At 41.7% G+C, this 17,881-nt stretch overlaps 1 protein-coding gene across 1 annotated transcript; it reads right to left on the reverse strand.

The window, feature by feature from the left end:
* Positions 1-1,712: 1,712 nt before the first annotated feature.
* Positions 1,713-17,046, reverse strand: dhfr (dihydrofolate reductase). The gene is made up of 6 exons (XM_085424973.1): positions 16,892-17,046; positions 14,396-14,445; positions 5,055-5,160; positions 4,732-4,855; positions 4,373-4,488; positions 1,713-2,146 (listed from the first exon to the last, which is right to left on the reverse strand). Exons 1-6 carry the CDS (start codon positions 16,981-16,983, stop codon positions 2,065-2,067), a joined length of 570 nt encoding a protein of 189 aa, XP_085281099.1. The 5' UTR covers positions 16,984-17,046; the 3' UTR covers positions 1,713-2,064.
* Between the last annotated feature and the right edge of the window lie 835 nt (positions 17,047-17,881).

Raw genomic sequence — 17,881 nt, forward strand, 5'->3', positions numbered from 1 at the left:
GAAATTCTTTCTCTGCTGTCCACACACAGATGCCGGTTAATATGTACAAATAGGACTAGAACAGATAAAATACAAATAGTATAAATAAATAGAGACAAAAATTGAAGTATTAAATAGATTTGTGTGCAAAAGAGCTATGAGCTTAATATGCTGGTTTGATATGTAAGATGACCTGATGTGAAAAAATTATTATTACTGTTAAAATAGGTCAGCTGTTCAAGAGTCTGATAGCAGTGGGGAAGAAGGAGTTGTGGAGTCGGGATGTTCTGGATTTCACACTTCTAAACCTTCGTCCCGAGGGCAGAAGTGTGAACAGTCTGTGTTGGGGGTGTGTGGGGGTCTTTGAGGATGGAGGCAGCTCTCCTCTGTTGCTGTGGCAGGGCATGGTTTGTCGCTCTGCTGCTGCGGCCCAGAGGAGAGAGCTGTGGTGTGCAGCAGGAGGTCGTTGAAAAGGTGCTGCAAAGAAGAAATAATTGTGCAAATATACAGTCATTCATCACGTGCTGAGTATCAGTAAGGTGAACAAGGTCTCACAGTTTGACGCTTATCCCATGGCCCAGGTCAGCAAGCTCCTGGACCGAGTAGGCACAGCTCATGTTTATTTATTCATCCAGGGGCTACTGGCAAATTTTCTTGGATTGGATGGATGGAGGTACAGTAACTGGTAAGTACATTCCTAAAACAAAAAAAAAAAGAGGTGAGGCTGGTCTTGGGGCTTGCCAGTTACTACCACTGGTTTGTGGTCAGACCTGACCAAAAGGTGCCAAGGATCTTGTCCAGTGAATGGAGCAGTACCAGCTGGCATTTGTACAGGTAAAGAAGGCCCTCTATGGGGAACCCTTACTCTACACTACTCAATTTTCTCTCCCTTTTATTCATGAAATGCCTTGAATAGAGGGGTGGGGGCAGTTTTGTCCCAGCAGGTACTGGAGGTCGATTGCCTGGTCGTTTGTATCAGCTGAAAGCTGTCAGAGTGGGAAACCTTGTAGACTTTACTTTGCAGCCATTTAACACTCTAATAAAAGTTTACCAAGTTAACAATCCTTGAACCAACATTCTTTTAATAGCCAGCAGAGGGTGACTCCTGTGATTTCAGAGACACTTTTGATTGTATGTAAATCTATGAGAAAAGGGGCAAAAGTACTCTAGGTCTCCAAAACATGCATCTCAAAGCTTCTCTAACTAATTTTCTATGGTAGCTATCAACATCTTTTTTCCAATGACAGCTTTATCCTACCCTTATTAGTGAACATATAGTGCTTAAGAAGCAAACTTAGCTGTTGTAGCCATCCATTTTGTAGCTTTTGTCAAAAAGGTAATATAAAATAAAACTGATGATGTAGATCAGTGAATCAATTTGTTGTTCACGCTTGGCATTCAGCTTGGTGAAAGGGATAAAAAAAAAAATCTAGAACATCTTATACAAGATTTCAAATGTATTTCATTTGAATAACTATAGAATTAGCAACAGTAAATTCCTTGAATATCAGCAACTGAAATCCATCGTACAGGAAAAATTTAATCCCAGTCAACACAATCTATAAAAAGCTACTTGGGTAACAAAATCTCTGTATCCCCCAAATGGTAATCAAAAATGTATAAGGTGTTGTTTAAAATTGACAATTGTTCTTGCAAAAGCAAAATGTGTTCGTCACCACTGTGCATTCAGATCAAAATTCTGATTGCAAAAGGAAAGAGGACAAAATAATAAATAAATTAAACAAGTGACTTTCCAGAAGCCACAGTTGCACTTTATTTTGTTTACTTTGCTGTGACACATTTATATGAGAAAAGAGATCAGAGACTACACCTTTACATACCTCTTCCTTTTCTAAGATCATTCATTACTTGAAGAAAACAAAACTGAACAAACTCAAATCAAACTAGATCTAGTCCCAGCATCACTTCCATCACACCTGTGAAGTGTGGTGGGTCAATTCCAGTACTACTTAACACAGGTTTGTTTTTGTTTTCCGCCGTCTGTTCCAAACAATAAGTCCAGCATTTACATAATGGTGATCATTTACAAATCACATCAACTTTTTTGATTTCTGCGTTGCCTCATCATTCCTGGATGCTCTCATAGACTTCAAATCGGTACTGAATCCCATTCTCCTCCTGCAGCTCATGTGGTACATCTGGAAACCTGTAGGAGAAATGATCTTTAACCTTTAATGCATCTTGATTCATCTACAAATAAAGTTTAGAGGCAAGTGCATTATTTCACATTCAAATACCCAATTTCAACATCATTCACATAACACTTTATTATATAATCAACCTTCAACATTTTCCTTACTTTGTTATGTGTGTACCAAGGAGTATTAGAGCTATTGATCATTTTGAGAAGGAGGTACAAATTTTGAGATAATTCTTGAAATAGTATTTTGACTATAAAGTTGAAATGTGTTGATTAGTTGTTTTTCCATGATGAACTGCCACGGCTGATGTGACCCTATACAAAATGCCCGGTGTAGAGGATCAAACAAATTATTTTCCATATAAAAAAAATTGTACTGCGATGATGCACTGCACTGCATTATTATTTTTTGTGTAGTGTCAGATACTCCCTCTCGACACTTGCATGGACAAAAATAGTCACACGGCTCCATTATAGAACTTGCAAAGATACAAGAATTTCATGCACTGGCCCACAATGGGACAAATGGGATTCTGGTGGAATACAGTAAAACTTCCAAATATCAGTGGCTCATGGTAGTGCCAACTCCAAGCAACAGTTACCTCAAGCTTTATATTATAAGGTAAAGACCCTACAATAATACAAAGAAAATAGAGAAAACAATCAGATGACCCCATTTGAGCAAACACTTTAGCAAGAGTGGGAAGGAAAAACTCCTTTTTAACAGGAAGAAACCTCTGGCAGAACCAGGCTCAGGGAGGGGCAGCCATCTGTTGCGACCTGTTGGGGGTGAGGGGAGGAAGACAGGACAACGACACACTGTGGAAGAGAGCCAGAGATTAATAATAACTAATCATTAAATGCAGAGTGGTGTATAAACACATAGTGAGTGAAAGGGAAACACTCTGTCCATCATGGGAATCCCCCAGCAGCCTAGACCTATTGCAGCGTAACTAAAGGAGGATTCAGGGTCACCTCATCCAATCTATATGCAAAAATATTCAAAATGAGACCTGGTTCCACAGAAGAGGGGCCTGGAAGCTGAAGTCTCTACTTCCCATTCAGTACTATATTTCAAAGATTTTCAGGGCCGAGTTCAATAACCTTAGTTTTATCTGATTTTAGAAGGAGTAAATTAGAGATCATCCATGTCTTTATTTCTTTAAGACATCACTGAAGTTTAATTAATTGGTGTGTGTTATCTGGCTTTATGGATTGAAAAAGTTGGATATCATCTGCATAGAAGTGAAAACGTTTGCTATGCCTTTTAATGATAGTGCATAAGCATAGTGTAAACAGAATTGGTCCTAGCACAGAATCCAGTAGAACTCCCAAAATTATCCTCTTTACACACAAGTAATTAAGTGTGTGAAGAGAACTCTCAATACAAACAAACAAACTGGAGACTGTTAGATAGATATGTTTCAAACAACTGCAGTGCATCACCTTACCTATCAGCATGCTCTAACCCAGGGGTGGGCAACTCCAGGCCTCGAGGGCCAGTGTCCCTGCAGGTTTTAGATGTGTCCTTGATCCAACACAGCTGATTTAAATGGCTACATTAGCTCCTCAACATGTCCTGAAGTTCTCCAGAGGGCTGGTAACGAACGAATCGGTTGATTCAGGTGTGTTGACCCAAGGTGAGATTTAAAACCTGCAGGACACCGGCCCTCGAGGCCTTGAATTGCCCACCCCTGCTCTAACCACTGTAATAAAATATAAGGATAAGCACAGAGACAAGTAAACTGACAGAGGCCATAAGAAGATCATTTTCCCTTCACTAAAGCTGTTTCTGTGCTGTGATGAGCTCTGAAACCTGACTGACTGTTTGACAACTACTCTTTCAAGAACCTTTGAGGAAAAAACAAAGGTTGGAAAATGGCCTATAATTAGCTGACAGATGGGTCAGGTGATTGCTACTGCCAGCTCGACAGCCTGTGGTACGTAGCCAATTAATAGAGATAAGTTGATCATATTAATATTAACTGAAGCATTAATTAATGGTACGACTTCTTCGAGTAAGGGCCTGGTGGACGATAAATAAGAAATAAAACAGTTTTCTGGATTTTCCAGCTAGGGTGGACAAAGCTAAGCATCAGGGAAACTCCTCGGTCTGTTCTTCGAGGATTCCCGACAATTAGTGTGACTCAGGGGTATTTTAGTTCTGTTTAATGATTTGAAATGTGTGACAAATATGCATAAACTAATGCCAAGCATGTGTGATGGTCTTACTCTGGCAGCAGACGATATTTGTCCAGACTGATCTCAGGTAAGAATGTGTCGCACTGAAACTGCTTCAGAATTTGAGTGACAAACAGTCTTCTCATTCCCGTGCTCCCCATCATCTCCTGGATGATCAAAACATAATTAAAGAGAAAGGTGTGTAGTTGCAGCTTCTCTTGAAGTGCTTCACTATATAACCATCAATAGTAGCAGTCACCAGTGTGACAGTAAAAACCACTTTGGAGTAACTATTTAGAGTCCAGCTGACTATTAATATGTAATCAGTTAGCCTGGCCTACTCTTTTTTGGTTAATTCAAAATGACCAATTTCTGACTCTAAAAAAAAGTGGAAGTGAATACAAACATACCTTGTAGAGAGAACTGCCCCCTATAACCCAGACCTGATCGGCCTGATCAGCCAGTTCTGTTTCGATTAGCCTGAGGGCTGAGCTGAAGTCTGACGCCAAGTAGTGTGCTCCTGCAGGGGGCACTCTGGACCAGAATGACCAGTTACAGCATGTCAGTTAGAACAGGGCAATACTTTGTGTAGCAAAACTCTGCACTGAGTAATAAAATATCCCCCCCACACACACACACACACTCACACAGACACGCAGGAAGTCAATGCACTGCACACTGGGCATTATGATAAAACGTGACACCGTGAAATGGCACTGTGTGTGACAAATACTTGCACTTCCTGCTGAGGACAATGTTGACTCTGTTGCTCAGAGGTCTGTTCTTCTCTGGGATGGAGTACCACGTCTTCTTGCCCATGATCACCACATTCTGCTTGCCTGCACAAAGACAGGTTTTGAATTCATTTAATCAATTATTATTATCACATGTTTTAGCGTGCAATCTCCAGTGCATGGAGTGTCAAACTCCTTTTATGTCACAGGCCACATACCGCCCATTTTGATCTTAAGTGGGACGAACAAGTGAAACTCCACTTTGTGTCTGTGTAATTAAGTTAAATATGTAACTGAAATTTGTCAGAACTCTTCAGACTTAAATTGTAAGAAATAAATGTGTAAAATTACAGAAAAAGTCCTGGTAGCTGACCACCCAGTCTTTTGTTTTGTCTTTTTTCTCCGGTCCTCTCCTCAATCAGGAGTGACATGTTTAGCTGCATGTTCTCCTTAAATTGCTGGCTGTCTGAGTGGTGTCCAAAAAAATGATGTGGGCTTTATAGTAGGGGTGCAATGATACTCGTATCGATATTGAACCGTTCGATACAGTGCTTTCGGTTCGGTACGCATATGTATCGAACAATACAAAATTTGTAATTTATTTTGAGCGCTCAGTGAATCTGCGTTCGACTACTCCGCCTAGGCTGCACTGTCGAGCGCAGATCCACTGAGCGTTCAACACAGACAGCATTGTCAGAAGGAAGAGCGCAGGGCAAGCTAGCGAGACAGAAGTTAAGCGCTCCTTGCAACATGGCAAATTGAACCTCCCCCACCCTCATTCAGATCTGGCGTTTGGAATTATTTTGGTTTTCATGTGACGTATGACCCTGAAGGTAAGCGCGTCATGGACAAAAGTAAAACAGTATGTTGGATGTGCCACGCAATGCTCAATTACATGGGTGGGAACTAGTGTGTTAGCGCAGTTAGCTCGTTAACATGTTGGCCGTCTAGCCCCACGCACGGGGCGATCCGCGGTAGCTCATTAACGGAGATTTGCCGTGTTGTGGCGTTAACGTCATTTCAACGAGATTAACGCTGACAGCACTAGTGGGAACACAACGAATATGACTGCACATTTACGCCGACATCATCCTAGTGCAAAATCAAGTGGAAGCAGACAAAAACAACAAGCATGCATGCTACAAACTTTACCAGAGTCATTTAGACAGCCGTTAGCACATGATTCTCCTTATGGGGACCTGATATGTTTAATATTGTGGCGAGCTCAGACAAGGAGGAGACGGAGGTGTCGTTTGGTCTTGCTTCCCGTGAGCTAGCCAGGGAGCACAGCCATTTATTGACATCTGCAGAAGAACACTGCCGCTAGCTAACTGCTCAGCGCGGCAACTGCACAGCAACAACAACAACACACAGGGCACCCTCTGACCCCGGAAGGACACACCGTTGCAGCGAGAGGGCGTCACCCGTCACTATGGCAACATAAACAAAACATAACTGTACAAACAGAACCCCGAACAGCCCTGACCCGCTACAATATGCTGCTGAGAATATAGCCCAGAAGAAGCGGATAGTATTGCTTTTATTTTGGAAAGAGCCATTTCTCTGTAATAAACTCTTTTCCAAAGATGAGTGATTCCTCAATCAGATACAGGGCTTGCAAAATTGCTAGCCCGACGTCCTGGGGCTAGCGATTTTTCCAGTCGGGCTACCAAAATCTATCTCTGCCCTGCCCGTCGGGCTATTGAAGGAAAAATATATGTCAATGCTTTTGCATTCTTTCGGAAATGTAGCTGGGTAATTATGTCATTGGCATCGGTGAGCCACTGTCAATATGTGACATATTGGGGGGCAGGGATAGCTCAGTAGGTAAAGTGGTCGCCCCATGATCGGAAGGTCGGCGGTTCGAATCCACTTAACGGCTACCCTGAGGTACCCCTGAGCAAGGTACCGTCCCTACACACTGCTCCCCGGGCGCCTGCTTAGTGGGCTGCCCACTGCTTCACTGAGTGAATGGGTCAAATGCAGAGAAAAACAAGTAATTTCCCCATGGGGATCAATAAAGTATCCATTATTATTATTATTATTATTATATTGAAATCGCGTTTGAATTTGCGCTTGTTTTTTGCTTTCACTTTGCAATCGCGCAAACTGTGTATAGAGAGCGACAGTACTGATTGGTGAGTGATGATAATTTGCGCACCAATTCCTCTGACATCGTCTTATCAATCGTTCGCTTACTATGCAAACATGACAAGTGAAATCTCCCGCAGCTTAAACATGTGAGAGGTTGATCGCGCAGAGAATCGCTGAGCGTTATGTGAGTGCGTGTGTAAAAGCAGCAGGATATATATTTTAGTTCTGCTGAGCCAAATAAGACAGGTCAGGGTAAAGAAGTGACAGCCAAAGAAAAGCTTACCACAAAACGGAAAAGTTATGACAAATCAGACTATAAGGCAAAAAGAAAGTGCAGTTTTATGGTTTCATGGACAAAAGAATTTCTGTGGCTGCAATACGACAAGCTAAATAACCGGGGCTGCACATAAGTGGTCCGCAGGTGCGCATTCGCTGTCCAAAAACAAACAAAAAAAAAAAAAAAAACGCGTGTTTGCATACATAAGATTTTCTGGAGGAGGACAGACATTTGTTTAGAACTCTTAAAGATGTCGAAGAAACAAAATCCTTTAAGCAATTACTTTGGTGTTCCTCCACCTCCAAAATGTCAGAAGGAGTCCGAACCATAAAAACAGCACGTATTCTCGGAAAAGTGGTTGCAGGAGGTGAGCTGGCTTCAAACAAATGATGAACGCACAGAGATGTGGTGCAGAATGTGCCGTGAAAATCCCACTCTAGCGGACAAAAACAGTGCCTTTTATATGGACACAAACGCGCGTTGCAACTTCTTATCTGGTGCGCGTCTTTTATTTTGACAGCGAATGCGCACATGCGGACCACTTATGTGCACCCGTGTAAATAACATAATGTTCTGCCGAGTGTGTTGTTGGTTTTCTCTCGATTCCTGAGTCGACAAGCGCCTTTGTTACTGGGACCAGTCATTTTAAGAAAGGCCCCCATTAGAACCCATGAGAAATGCAAGAAATGCATTATTGCTCAGTCTGCAATATCTTTCCCAGAACAAACACCAATTGCAAATAACATACTAAAAATAAACCTGAAAAATCTGTTTAGAACAGCGTACTATGTTGCAAAGAGTGAACTACCACTGGCAAAATTTAGCAGTCTTTGCAAACTTCAAAAAGCAAATGGCCTAGATCTTGGTTCCACTTGCCTCTTACCCGTGACTTCAGTGGAAATTTCAAATTCAGGATCTGACACAGACTGATTCCATGTCCTACACAGTTCTTACAAGTTCATAGAAATTTCTGTTCAATTAGAACCAAGTATTTGAGTTGATGATTGTAATTTTTATACAATGTTGTAATTTGTTTTTCAACAATTTTTTGACTGATGTTTTGTTTCCTTTACAATATTATACTTTAATGTATAATATTGTAAAGGAAACAAAACATCAATCACAAAATTGCTCTCTCTTTTTATTCGGGCTACTTACATTTATTTTGGGCTACCAAAAAATGCCCGAAGGGCTACCAGAGATTTTGAAATTTTGAGAGCCCTGAGATATATTTATTTTTTTAATTACTTTTGTTTCAGCAACATTAAATTTAAAAACTGTACTTTTGAGTTAAAATATATATTTATAAGTTTAATAAATGACAAATTAAAAAGGCATGAACATTTTTTTTGTATCGAAAAAATATCGAACCGTGACACCAAAGTATCGAACCGAACCGAACCGAACCGTGAATTTTGTGTATTGTTGCACCCCTACTTTATAGATAATTGGGAAACTTTCTGGAGCCAACCTGGACTTGTTAAGAGAGATGGCATCCATCCCACTTTGGATGGAGCAGCTCTCATTTCTAGAAATCTGGCCAAATTTATTAAACCACCCCAAAATGTGATTATCCGGAGTTGGGAGGAGGAAGCAGAGATGTCTTACATGCCTCTCTGCAGCTTCTCTCCTCCCATTATCCACCCAAAACCCTGACCATAATATCCTATTAAAGCATGCAGTACACGTATTACAGGTACTGTCCAACAGTGGTTTGTATCATATCTATCTAAAAGAGTTCAATTTGTTCATGTAAATGGAGAGTCCTCTTCACACACAGGTTAACTATGGAGTTCCATAGGGTTCCGTGCTAGGACCAATTCTATTTACATTATACATGCTTCTCTTTGGCAGTATCTTCAGAAGGGATTGGATACATTTTCACTGCTATGCAGATGACACCCAACTTTATCTATCCATGAAGCAACACCAATTAGTTAAACTACAGGAATGTCTTAAAGACAAAGACCTGGATGCTTTCTAATTTTCTACTTCTAAATTCAGATATAACTGAGGTCATTGTACTCGGCCCTGAAAATCTTCAAAATATGGTATCTCACCAGATTCTTACTCTGGATGTCATTATCTCAGCATCCAGTAACACTGTGAGGAACCATTTTTTTGACCAGTATATGTCCTTCAAACACACATACTAAACATATATACGACTGCTTTTTTCCATTTGCACAAAATTCCTAAAATTAGAAATATCCTGTCTCGGAGTGATGCTGAAAAACTAGTTCATGCATTTATTACTTCTAGGCTGGACTACTGTATTTTATTATTATCAGGATGTCTTAAAAACTCCTGGAGAAGTCTTCAGTTAATCCAAAATGCTACAGCAAGAGTAAATGGTAAATGGACTGGTTCATATATAGCACTTTTCTACTCTTCTGAGCACTCAAAGCACTTTATTGACAGGGACTAAAAAAGAGAGAACATATTTCTCCTATATTGGCTTCCCTTCATATGCTCCCTGTTAAATCAAGAATTGGTATGATGGTATGGTCCCAGTCTGTCTTTTCATGTGACTGGCCACATAGTGTGCCCCATCAAAATAAAGTCCCACCCCTACCTGCATAGATTCTCAGCAGGGCTGAAGATTCAGCTCCCACATACAAGCGGGCCATTAATAATTAATAATAATAACAACCAACTTCTGACAAGCTTCTGTTTTTTCACAAAACCCAAAGTATGGGTTTGACATAATGACATAATTATGATGGGTCTGGACAGAGGTAAATCTGTGCTAAAATCCTGAGCTACATCTGTTGAATTGGAGTGTGTTATGATACACAGTGAATTACTTTTCGATATATACTACTCTCCAAAATATGTAGTTTCACAATGATAGTGTAAAACACATTACATTATTTACCATGTTGTTTAGTTTATGTGGATGTTGCAAAAAAAAAAAAAAAAAGGAATGTCACACTTTCCACAAATCTGCTTGGATCCCAGTGACGTAAACTTCGTCATTGAGCAGTGAGTGAAATAAACCATGAGGTGCAATCAAAGCATTGTAAGATGTTGAAAGTAAGATGGTAAATCTTACTTTCAACATCTTACAATGCTATGATTGCACCCATTCCCCAACTCTCTGTGAATGGTACTCAAGGTCATTGATCAGTTTTTGATCAATGGTCATGACAATATGCATATTCATGATTAAGGAATTCTCAATAAAAATTTTTGACAACAAAAACAGAGTAGCATTCAGGTAGCTGTAGGGCTGCAGCTATCAGCTATTTTAGTAATCAAGTAATTATCGATTATCCCATAGATTATTTTACTCTGATGTGCTGTGTAATCCATTAATTTAAATGTTATTAGGAAAGGATTAGACAAAAGTAGGAAAACAGTCAGGAAATACTCTTAAGTGTTCAGTTTCTATGCCATATGTGCCAGATACAAGATCCAGAACAGGAGTGTCAAATGTATGGCTCGCGGGTCACATCTGGCCCATTTTTGTTTGACACAATTATATCTGTCCCACGATTAATTTCATAAGTCAGTTATTAATTGTCCATCGGTATGTGGGAGCCGAAATCTCAGCCCTGCTCATAATTCATGCAGACAGCCGTGGGACTTTTGATGGGCACACCATGTATGTCTCCCCACACACCAAAGAAAAAGTTAAATAAATGAGCTGCAATATCTGTAACTTGGTCAATCGTTTTTATAGTCACTATCTAGATGGGTTTTTTTCTGTAATTTGAGGTTATCACGTTTATTATTTTTACGTTTCAAAACAGTATTGCCAACAACCAGAGTTTGCTCCTCAACACATGAGGGTGGCTTCGGTCGCACTGACTACAGGTACAAGTATCATTATTACTAAAGGAGGCAGAGGAGTAACTAAACTTCTGACACACTGAGCAGGAAAGTGCAGGAGGGACGGGTGGAGAGGCCATGTTGCTAGAGATCTGGCTACGAGCTAAACTAAGCTAGCAAATCCAGAAAGACACACTGAATGAATACTGCGAATATAATTAGTGGGTGAATCGAATTATGTGCTTTGGCGTGTGTGAGCTTTTTATTAAAATTATAGGCCATTGTAACAGATAAGTTATACAAAAACACCATCATTCATAGTAACAGGAGCAGGGAGTGATACTCTACCATAGACAGCACCAACACCAAGTCGTGTTCTTTCACCAACATGTAGGTAAAATAACAGGTAACTAGTAGGTGTTGGATTAGTATGATCGGAGTCTGCGCTGCGGGACTGTTTTGATCACGCGGACTGGGAAATGTTTCACGTGGCTGCTAGGGACATTGATGAATACACAGACTCAGTCTGCGGATTTATCAGGAAATGCGTGGAAGATGTCGTCCCATCCAGAACAGTTAAATCCTTCCCAAATCAAAAACCCTGGATTAACGGAGATGTTCGCGCGGCACGGAGCACCGCCTTTGCCTCCGCGAACACATCGGACTACAAACACGCACATTACCAACTCCGGAAGACGATCAAAGCAGCCAAACGTGAGTACAGGGACAGGGTGGAGCAACAGTTTGACAACCCTCGGAGTATGTGGCAGGGACTAAACACGATCACAGACTTTAGAGGGAAAACCAGCACACCGCAGACCACGGCCTCTCTGTGTGAGGATCTAAACGTATTCTACGCTAGATTCAACACAGCGAACACCATGAGACCGGACAGTGTGCGCACCGCGGATGACGTCAGTGCGCACACTGTGTCTGAGGAGGATGTGCGGAGGTGCTTCAGGAAGGTGAACGCACGCAAAGCTACTGGTCCGGACGGGATTCCCGGCCGCGTCCTCAAGTCATGCGCGGCTCAGCTGGCTGGAGTGTTCACGCACATCTTCAACCTTTCCCTCTCTCTGTCTGTAGTCCCAGCCTGCTTCAAAATGGCCACCATCGTCCCTGTACCCAAATCCTCCACCATCTCCTCATTGAACGACTGGCGACCTGTAGCCCTGACCCCCATCGTAAGCAAATGCTTCGAGAAGCTGGTCAGGGACTTCATCTGCTCTGCACTACCCGACTCACTGGACCCTCTACAGTTCGCATACCGCCACAACAGGTCCACTGATGATGCCATAGCCCTGACACTACACACTGCCCTGTCACACCTGGAGAAGAGAGACACGTATGTGAGAATGCTGTTTGTAGATTACAGCTCAGCATTCAACACCATCGTTCCCTCGAAGCTGGACAGGAAACTACAGGATCTAGGACTGAGCAGCTCCCTCTGCAGCTGGATCCTTAGCTTCCTGTCTGACATACGCCAAGTGGTCAGACTGGGCAGCATCACCTCATCCCCCATCACACTGAACACTGGTGCTCCACAGGGGTGTGTACTGAGCCCTCTCCTGTACTCACTCTACACCTACGACTGCACAGCCACTAACAACTCCAACATCATTGTGAAGTTTGCGGACGACACTACAGTGGTGGGTCTTATCACCAACAGTGATGAGACAGCTTACAGGGAGGAGGTCAGCGCCCTGACCCACTGGTGTCAAGACAACCATCTCACCCTCAACGTCGCAAAGACAAAGGAGTTGATAGTGGACTTCCGGAGGTGCAGAGAAGTACACACCCCCATCACCATCAGCGGCGCTGCTGTGGAGAGAGTGAGCAGCTTCCGGTTCCTTGGCGTACACCTGGCTGAGGATCTTACGTGGTCAGTACACACAAACAAAACAGTGAAGAAGGCGCAGCAGCGCCTCTTCTTTCTCAGGAGACTGAAAAGATTCGGCATGAGCCCCCGCATCCTCAGGACCTTCTATCACTGTGCCATTGAGAGCATCCTCACTGGATGCATCACCACCTGGTATGGCAACAGCACCGCCTACAACTGCAAAGCTCTCCAGCGAGTAGTGCGGTGCTCTGAACGGATAATTGGAGGTGAGCTTCCCTCCCTCCAAGACATCTACAGGAAGCGCTGCCTGAGGAAAGCGGGGAGGATCATCAAGGACTCCAGTCACCCCAGCCATAAACTGTTCAGACTACTTCCATCAGGAAGGAGGTTCTGCAGCATCCGGTCCCGTACCAGCAGACTGAGAGACAGCTTTTTCCATCAGGCCATCAGACTGCTGAACACTTCATAGACACCTCAGCTTCACTACTGGAACTTTAACATTATGCACTCCATACTGTACAGTAATGCCACTGTTTTGCACATGTCTCACTCTGTATATTTTATTTTATTTATTTTATATATTCTATTCATTGTTTACTCTATTTAATTTGTAAAATATGTGTACACACACACACACACACACACACACACGTAGAAAAATATTTAGTATACACATCCAGAAATGCATATACTATTATATATTGTACATATATTTATTAGTTTCAGATGTAGCCATTCTTGTATTTTGCTTGTTTACATTATTGTATTTTGCACAACTCTGTTGCTTGTGAAGCTCGCACACAAGAATTTCACTCACATGTGCTGTACCAATGTACCTGCACATGTGATGTGACAATAAAAGTGATTTGATTTGATGTTAAGCAGAGAAATCCAGAAGGACGAATCTTGGTGAATTTTGCAAAGAAAAAAGAAGAAGATTGAAATAGCTGTGGTAGACATGTAGGCCTACCTCAAGAAGAGGGAGGGACAGGGTAAGGGTGGAGTAAGGTGCAGTCTTAAAGAGATAGGACACTGTAAGTTGGTATCAGGAAAGTTTGTAGCCAAGCAGCATTGTTTGTATATGTGTTTTTCTTGCTGCTGTTACAACCAAGGTTACGTCCACACGTACCCGGGTATTTTTGAAAACGGAGATTTTCCGTTTTCAAAAATACCCGGGTACGTGTGGACGTAGCCCAAATTTCCCCTTGTGGGACAATTAAAGAATTATTCTATTCTATTCAACCCTGGCCCTTCGATACAAGCAGCACACTTGTTGCTTTATGTTCATGTTTAAGTTAGGTCACTCAGAGAACTTTGACCTGTGACTAAGCAAAGACAAGGTGGAGATGAGTTACCTTTCACTGACGGAGTTGCTGTCATCTTTCGGAAATGTGCGAATTCCTTACTGTAAAAGAACATGTATGTTTACAGATGTACATTTTAACGTCGCTACATCAGCTCGCTTGACCTTAGGTTAGACTTAGCTTGTACCAACAAATGTCCCATATTTAAACTGTTGTGAATGAATTGTTGGCCTATAATCCGCCAAACACATCTCAGACTTATTTCTCATGAATGATATTAAGTCACTTTGAGCCAGAAACAACATTTCTGTCACAGTGTAGAATAGGGTTGCCAACTCGCTGAAAAATAAATAAGGGACACCTCGTGGCCAGGGCCGGGCAACCCAGTTGTCTTCACCCTTCCCAGTGTGGTAGCTATTTTTTTTGTGTGTGAAATTATTTTTTAACCATTTGACTTGAATTTGATTTAAGCAGATGCATATTCTTTGTGATATGACCATATGGGAAACAAATGATCATTTAGCCATTTATTTTTAGCTCAAAATGACAACATTAACACATAAAACAGGTCTCTTTCTTAAACAGAAGCCTGTCATGCTTAACTTTTGAGAATATAAGTAAATCTTTCTTTAAAAGAACTCTGTCCTGCTTAACTTAAAATTATATAAATTAATAGAAAGCAATAGAACAAAAAATATTCCTGTAACTGTGCACATATAGTGCATATAGTACAATTGGCTTCAGTTGAGGTATTATTTCAGCTTTTCTAATGCTAATCAGCTGCTCCTGTTTGTAAACCCACTTGTTCCCATGATTACGCATCTTGTCATCTATTTGTTGTAATCATCTATCCTTGCAGTTGTTTATTACACAAAATAAATTATATTATCACACTTCTGGCCACATAGCGCTGATATTCACTGCACATGCCCATAATAACCTTAACCAGAGGGTTTAAAAAAACAAACCAATGTTTACATACCATATCTGCTTCTGCCGTGGCCTGGTGGACAAAAAAATGGTTAAGGGTTCCCTGAGCTTTCACACCCCTCATGTTCTTCTTGTGCCCACCACTAGAAGCATGCCTATGGAAAAAGTGCGCCGGCACACAGTGCAGTGCGCTTTAAAGGTGTTATCGTGCACTTTTCCAGCCAGGTGTTTTCCTTTTCCCATTCCTCTCTGTACTTTTGCAGCCTTTTTTTCTTTCTCTGAGCGAACAAACATTGCTGCTCCAATGCTGGGCTTACACTGTGCGATTTTTGGCCCATTTTGAGCCGATTTTTGAGTCGTGCGACCGATTTGGTGATCGGCCCGATTTTGGCCTTCATCGTGCATCGTGTAGTATACGTGGGGTAACGAGAAGCGATTAACACCTCACGACCAGCTCCCGATCATCAATCGCTCGTGAGGGTGTCAACACAGCCGCTCACGCGCTAACACGTAAACGTCGGTGAAAAAGATGGAGCAGCACGGCTGTGCGGCGTGTGATCTGGACCCAAGCGATGGAGGCACAACTTGTAGAACTTTGGAAAGCTCATCCGAGCCTTTTCGATGTGGCATCACAAAATTATCACGACCACAACAACCGTGAAAATAGTTTGATTTACACTGCTGCTTAATCACAGCTGCCTGATCAATGTTTTTCAATTTAGCAAAGTTGATGGTGGTGGGGTGTCTGTGTGAGTGAAAGACAGAGAGGGAGAGCGAGCCACAGAATTTCTGTTATAACCTTCATTTTATGGAGGCACAGTGTGAGCACTCAGGTCTCATCAGAGCATCGGGCGGTATAGTGTGAGACTCTGCATCGTGACCTACCAACTTCTAACCCCTGTGAGTCAATCGTGCAGTTTGAGCAGGAGCTGAATAACGTGAATGAAAAAAAATCGCACAGTGTCTGCCCAGCTTTAGGTGTACTGTCGTCCGAGACTTACACCGCAGTGTCAGCGTTTGTTTCCCTGTTGGCCATGCTTCTTGTTGTGGTCATCTGTTGTCTTCCGGTATTTTCTCCGCAAGCGACCTTTCCTCGACCAATGAGATAAGCGGTAATCTGAATTGTCATACTCGAATTGTCATAAGTGTGCTGTCAGCTCATTGGTCACAAAGCAGGAGAGGGGCTGGGAATTATGTTTTCAAACAAAGCGTTAATTCCATTAACATTTATAGACTACTTTTGATTCTCACTGTATTACGGGACAAAGTGCGTCCCTTATTAGCTCAATACGGGACGTGTACTTTTGTTTCTAAATACGGGACGATTCCGTTTTTTAAGGGACGGTTGGCAACCCTAGTGTAGAAGCTGCTGTCAGGTTTTGCCAAAGTCACTTGTACACGTCCATTACCCAGATAAGATATTAAAAATGTTTTCTTCACCAGAGATCTAGCCAAAGCATATTGATTGTCTGAAGATATGTACAGTGATTAAAAATGTAGCACAGCCGATGTACAGTGCCATACAAAACGGTTCATTTCAGAAATCCTGTCGATTAATCAATATAAACACAGATACTCGACATAAGAGATACAGAAACATCGGCCGGCGGGACTGACCTGAGCCTAATGGGGTGCCATGGCAGGTTTCCCTTGTTGCCGATTCCCCGGTCAGGGCACACGGCCACAATGGCGTTCAAAACGCGGGCCATCTTTACCGTGGACTGACACTGTACACTCCCGCCACAGAAACGCCGGAAATGACGATGATTGCTTCTCTTTTTTTTCTCCAACTTTATTTCAACAGAAACCTTTTTTAACAACAGCAAGCATAATACATGGAGAACACAATGTATTATTGTAGTGCAAAATTATAATACAGTGGAACAGTATGTATAATTAAACAAATAGGATAGAAATACAGGTTAAAAGGGGGACAAAAGCGAGGGATGCTTTGACGCCGAATAATTAAAGAGATTAAAAATATTACAAATATTTTTGGTTTTTAAAGCTTTCCTGTTGTGAGAGGAACAAATTGTAGTCAGAGATCTAATTCTTTCCTGAAAGGGGAGAAGTACGGTTTCTTGTTTGAGAACTTACATTTAATGGTGAAATACATCTTTCACTTTATTATTAGAATAGAATAGAATTTTATTTCGAACATGCAAATATAACTGAAATAACAAGAGAAAAAAGAAAAACAAAACAAAACTTAAAAATCATCAAATTTTCATGTATATATTTATGTCTATAGAATGTGTGTGCTCGAAAAGGAGTAGTTTACACTTCTACGGTTCCTACCCCCTTTACCCCCTTACTGATCAAATAAGTGATGATGATGATGATGATATATAGCGACAACGGTGTAAACTCTGTGCAGGAAAATACTATTGTACGCAAATTCAGCTTTTCTTCACTTCCAGTTAAAGTGGGTTTAAAGCGCACCGCCATATACTGCCCGCTTGTGGTCATCTTACAAACAATGTAGCATGCAGAAGCTGCATGTTGCATATAATGATGCAAGGAGAATCCTTCTTAGGATACCTAGAGGGTCTAGTGCCAGTCAGATGTTTGTAGCTGTGGGTATTTGGACTTTTACGGAATTTAAAG

Source organism: Rhamphochromis longiceps, linkage group LG12 (genome assembly GCF_057381845.1).
Source record: "Rhamphochromis longiceps isolate RC_006_pf linkage group LG12, R_longiceps_female_GT1.1, whole genome shotgun sequence".
NCBI classification, from domain to species: domain Eukaryota; kingdom Metazoa; phylum Chordata; class Actinopteri; order Cichliformes; family Cichlidae; genus Rhamphochromis; species Rhamphochromis longiceps.

What these genes read in the sequence shown, in the direction of transcription:
- dhfr (XM_085424973.1), bottom strand. Translation starts at nt 16,983, where the DNA reads ATGGCCCGCGTTTTGAACGCCATTGTGGCCGTGTGCCCTGACCGGGGA. An exon ending in TGGCACCCCATTAGGCTCAG is followed by an intron (nt 14,446 to 16,891) that starts GTCAGTCCCGCC and finishes GTTCTTTTACAG; the next exon opens with TAAGGAATTCGCACATTTCC. An exon ending in AAATATCGTCTGCTGCCAGA is followed by an intron (nt 2,147 to 4,372) that starts GTAAGACCATCA and finishes TTTCTCCTACAG; the next exon opens with GTTTCCAGATGTACCACATG.